A 3,585-nucleotide genomic window follows, 5' to 3' on the forward strand; every position below is an offset into this window, starting at 1 on the left:
TAAGTTTTATTAGTCAATTAAAATTCAGCAACACTTAGATTAGATGATTAGAAGAGCACTTTAAATCAATTAATTTTTACAAGTCCAGGTAAATATAAGATAAACTATTTATTTACTTGTTTGGTTCTCATTTGTTTTATTTTTCTGCATTGCAATTTTGTTTGTGAGATTAGAAGTAAAATCAGGTTTACATCAATTAGAAAATTATTATCATGTCCTCTGATTGGGATCTTGAGTTTGTTTGCAGGGTGGGGAGTTAAAGGAGTGAACTCAGGTGGTGAAAGGTGTTAATTCTGGAAGAAATAAATGTTTGAGAAAGTTAACCTAAATAGAGATCATATTAAAAAGAGACAAAGAGATTAAGAGCTTGATGGTTTATGCTTAGCTTGTTATTTTATTTATGAATTTGAGCATTCTTTTACTTTTTTGAGACCAATGCAATTTTTCTGAAGGACTCACTGAAGGCTTGTCTCACTTGTTTGTTTCTTAGAGTGTAAATGAATGGGTTCAACATGGGAGCTATGGATGACATTAGCACTGCCACACCCTTATTAATAGTCATCGATTCCTTTGCTGAAGGTTTGACATAGATGAAGATACAGCTTCCATAGGTGATGGAAACAACAATCATGTGAGAGGAACAGGTCGAAAAAGCTCTTTTCCTTTGTTGGGAAGAGGGGAATTGTAGAATGGTCTTGATGATGTGAATGTAAGACAGAAGAACACACAGAAGGGTCAGAATGAAGGTCAGCACAGCACAGACAATAACCAACTGCTCTAAGAGCCATGTGTCTGAGCATGAAATCTTCAAGATTGGAGATGCATCGCAGAAAAAATAATCAATGACATTTGAATCACAGAATTTCAAATTTAGGAACAGAGTAAGTGGTGGGAATATGATCAACAAGCCAGTCATCCAACAGCCGAGGACAAGCCTCTTGCAGACTCTGTTGTTCATGATGGTCACATAATGCAGGGGTTTGCAGATGGCTACATAGCGGTCATAGGACATTGTAGCCAGGAGGAAAAATTCTGTTACTCCAAAGATGTCGATGAAAAACACTTGAATAACACAAATATTATATGTAATTGACCTGTCACCTGTTGCTATGTTGTACAAGTATCTAGGGATACATGCAGATGTAAATGAAATTTCTAATAAAGCAAAATTCTGTAGGAAAAAGTACATTGGTGTTTTAAGGTGAGAGTCAACTAAAGTGAGGGATATGATGGTCAGATTCCCAGTTATACTCAACATATAAGTGAGAAGTAGAAATATAAAAATTGGAATCTGAAGTTGAGGGTCCTCTGTCAGTCCCAATAAGATGAAGGTTGTTACTGTGTGGTTTTTCATCACTGACTACTAAATTTTATTCAGTTTGATGTAAAATTTAGAGTTATTTTATTTGAATAGAGTGTGTCAAAGCTCGATGGCAATAAACAGTGACTACAAGAGATAGCACACAAAGGAACATACAAAGGAATTTATTTTATAATTTTATAAATTAATAAATGATATTGCCAATACTCTGGCTACTCAAATCTTTAATTTTATTTTTTTTCCAATTTATTTATTTTCAGAAAAACAGTATTCATTATTTTTTCACCACACCCAGCGCTCCATGCAAGCCGTGCCCTCTATAATACCCACCACCTGGTACCCCAACCTCCCACCCCCCCCCCCCGCCACTTCAAACCCCTCAGACTGTTTTTCAGAGTCCATAGTCTCTCATGGTTCACCTCCCCTTCCAATTTACCCAAATTCCCTACTCCTCTCTAACGCCCCTTGTCCTCCATGCTATTGGTTATGCTCCACAAATAAGTGAAACCATATGATAATTGACTCTCTCTGCTTGACTTATTTCACTCAAATCTTTAATTTTATTTTATTCTTTTGGCAGTTTTGTGGTAGATATTTTAAACATATTTTTAAAAATTGTTCTACTATCTCATTTTCTTTTCCCTCACAATTTTAATCTATACCCAAGAAAGGATTTTCTCATGTGATTAGATTGTGATTCAACAAAATTGTGATTTCTTCTTATATGTAACGTTTCTTCTTTATTTCAAAGATGAATATCTCCATTTAGTTTGTTTTATGACTTTTCTTGAAGATTTGGTCATGATAAAATGTAAATCTATAACAGCTGATCTGGGCTCCATCAGGGCTGCTGATCCATCTGTGACTTGTATTTTGCATCATGGCACGATGACGAAGCATGTGCTTATGTCTTGTTTCGTGTTTCAGCTTCTAAATTGTTGGATCACTCCTCTGACTCTCTTCTTAAGTTTCTCTGGTGGTATGTAATTTACACTCAGTGTCCACCGGATACATGATACAGAGAGTATTTTAAGGCACAATTTGTCTGCTTCATATGAAGAAATGTTGGGACCAATGATACACAGCTGGAAAAAACCTCACATATTTTGGTCTGTTTAAGTATGGAAAACATTGTAATACCTCATTATCACTAAGTTCAGAATCAAATTAAAATACTGAATATACTCCCTACACACCTGTCTATACTCTCATTCTCACTCTAAGCTGTAGTGGCAGCATCATGCTGATTAAGAGCACACCTATTGTGAGACCTCCATCATGCAATACCTGGCTTTCCTGCCCACATCTCTATGACTTCAGGCAAGTTTCCCAACCTCTCAGGCCTTCAGGGTGTTTTAATCACTAAAATGGAGATAATAAGAGTATCTACCATACACAGTTAAAATGATTAGATGAGGTAATGTATTTATGATAAAATCAGATGCATAGTATATGCTTCATATATGTCAGCTACTATTATCTCTGTCCTACAGATAATTCATGTGACATGACCTCAAAAACCATAAAATCCTAAGTGGGATTTATGGTCTGTGTAAGTGATACCTTCTTTCTACTCCACATTTCTTATAGTAAGAGGAATAGATTATATTTACTGAGAATTTATCATGTCGTAGGCCTTGTGTTAAGTGGTTTACACTGGTAATCTATCTGGGAAAAAAAAAATCTCTCCTTCCACATCTCTCTCTGTCCTTCCACATTCCATCTTTACTTCCTAGTCTCCAAAACTACCCAGGTACAACTCCTTATTTGTGATTTTCACTTTGAGCATCATTTCTACTGAGAAGTTTTCTCAACTTTATGTCTGTATTGACTGGTCCTTATTTGTGCTCTCATAACAAATAATTGTTACTTCCATTTTAGCACTTTTAATGAGAAGGTTAAGTTTGTTGAAATCGGGGACTGCTGTCTTTTTTACTGGGATATCTCTGAAACTAACAATCCCAGACTTATAGTCAATGGTAAGACATATTGTTGTATAAATACATACATATCTTATTCAGTTGCCTACATATTCAAAGCTATCTTCCGTCCTATTTGGGTTTCATCTTGACACTGCTTTCTAGGGCACCTGGGTGGTGCAGTCAGTTAAGTGTCTGACTCTTGCTTTAGGCTCAGGTCTGATCTTGGGGTTGTGGGATCAAGCCCCAGGTCAAACTCTGCCCTCAGTGGGAAGTCTGCTTGAGATTCTCTCTTTCCCTCTCTCTCTCTGCCCCCCCTTCTCTCTCTCTCTCAAATAAATGAAT

At 36.4% G+C, this 3,585-nt stretch overlaps 1 protein-coding gene across 1 annotated transcript; it reads right to left on the reverse strand.

The window, feature by feature from the left end:
- Nucleotides 1-264: 264 nt before the first annotated feature.
- On the reverse strand, nucleotides 265-1,354 carry LOC122891564 (olfactory receptor 6C2-like). The gene has a single exon (XM_044227306.1). The coding sequence runs from the start codon at nucleotides 1,352-1,354 to the stop codon at nucleotides 419-421; it is 936 nt and encodes a 311-aa protein (XP_044083241.1). The 3' UTR covers nucleotides 265-418.
- Between the last annotated feature and the right edge of the window lie 2,231 nt (nucleotides 1,355-3,585).

Source organism: Neovison vison, chromosome 12 (genome assembly GCF_020171115.1).
Source record: "Neovison vison isolate M4711 chromosome 12, ASM_NN_V1, whole genome shotgun sequence".
Classification (NCBI taxonomy): domain Eukaryota; kingdom Metazoa; phylum Chordata; class Mammalia; order Carnivora; family Mustelidae; genus Neogale; species Neogale vison.

Excerpts from the sequence above, each read along its gene's own strand:
- LOC122891564 (XM_044227306.1), bottom strand. The coding sequence starts at position 1,354 with ATGAAAAACCACACAGTAACAACCTTCATCTTATTGGGACTGACAGAG.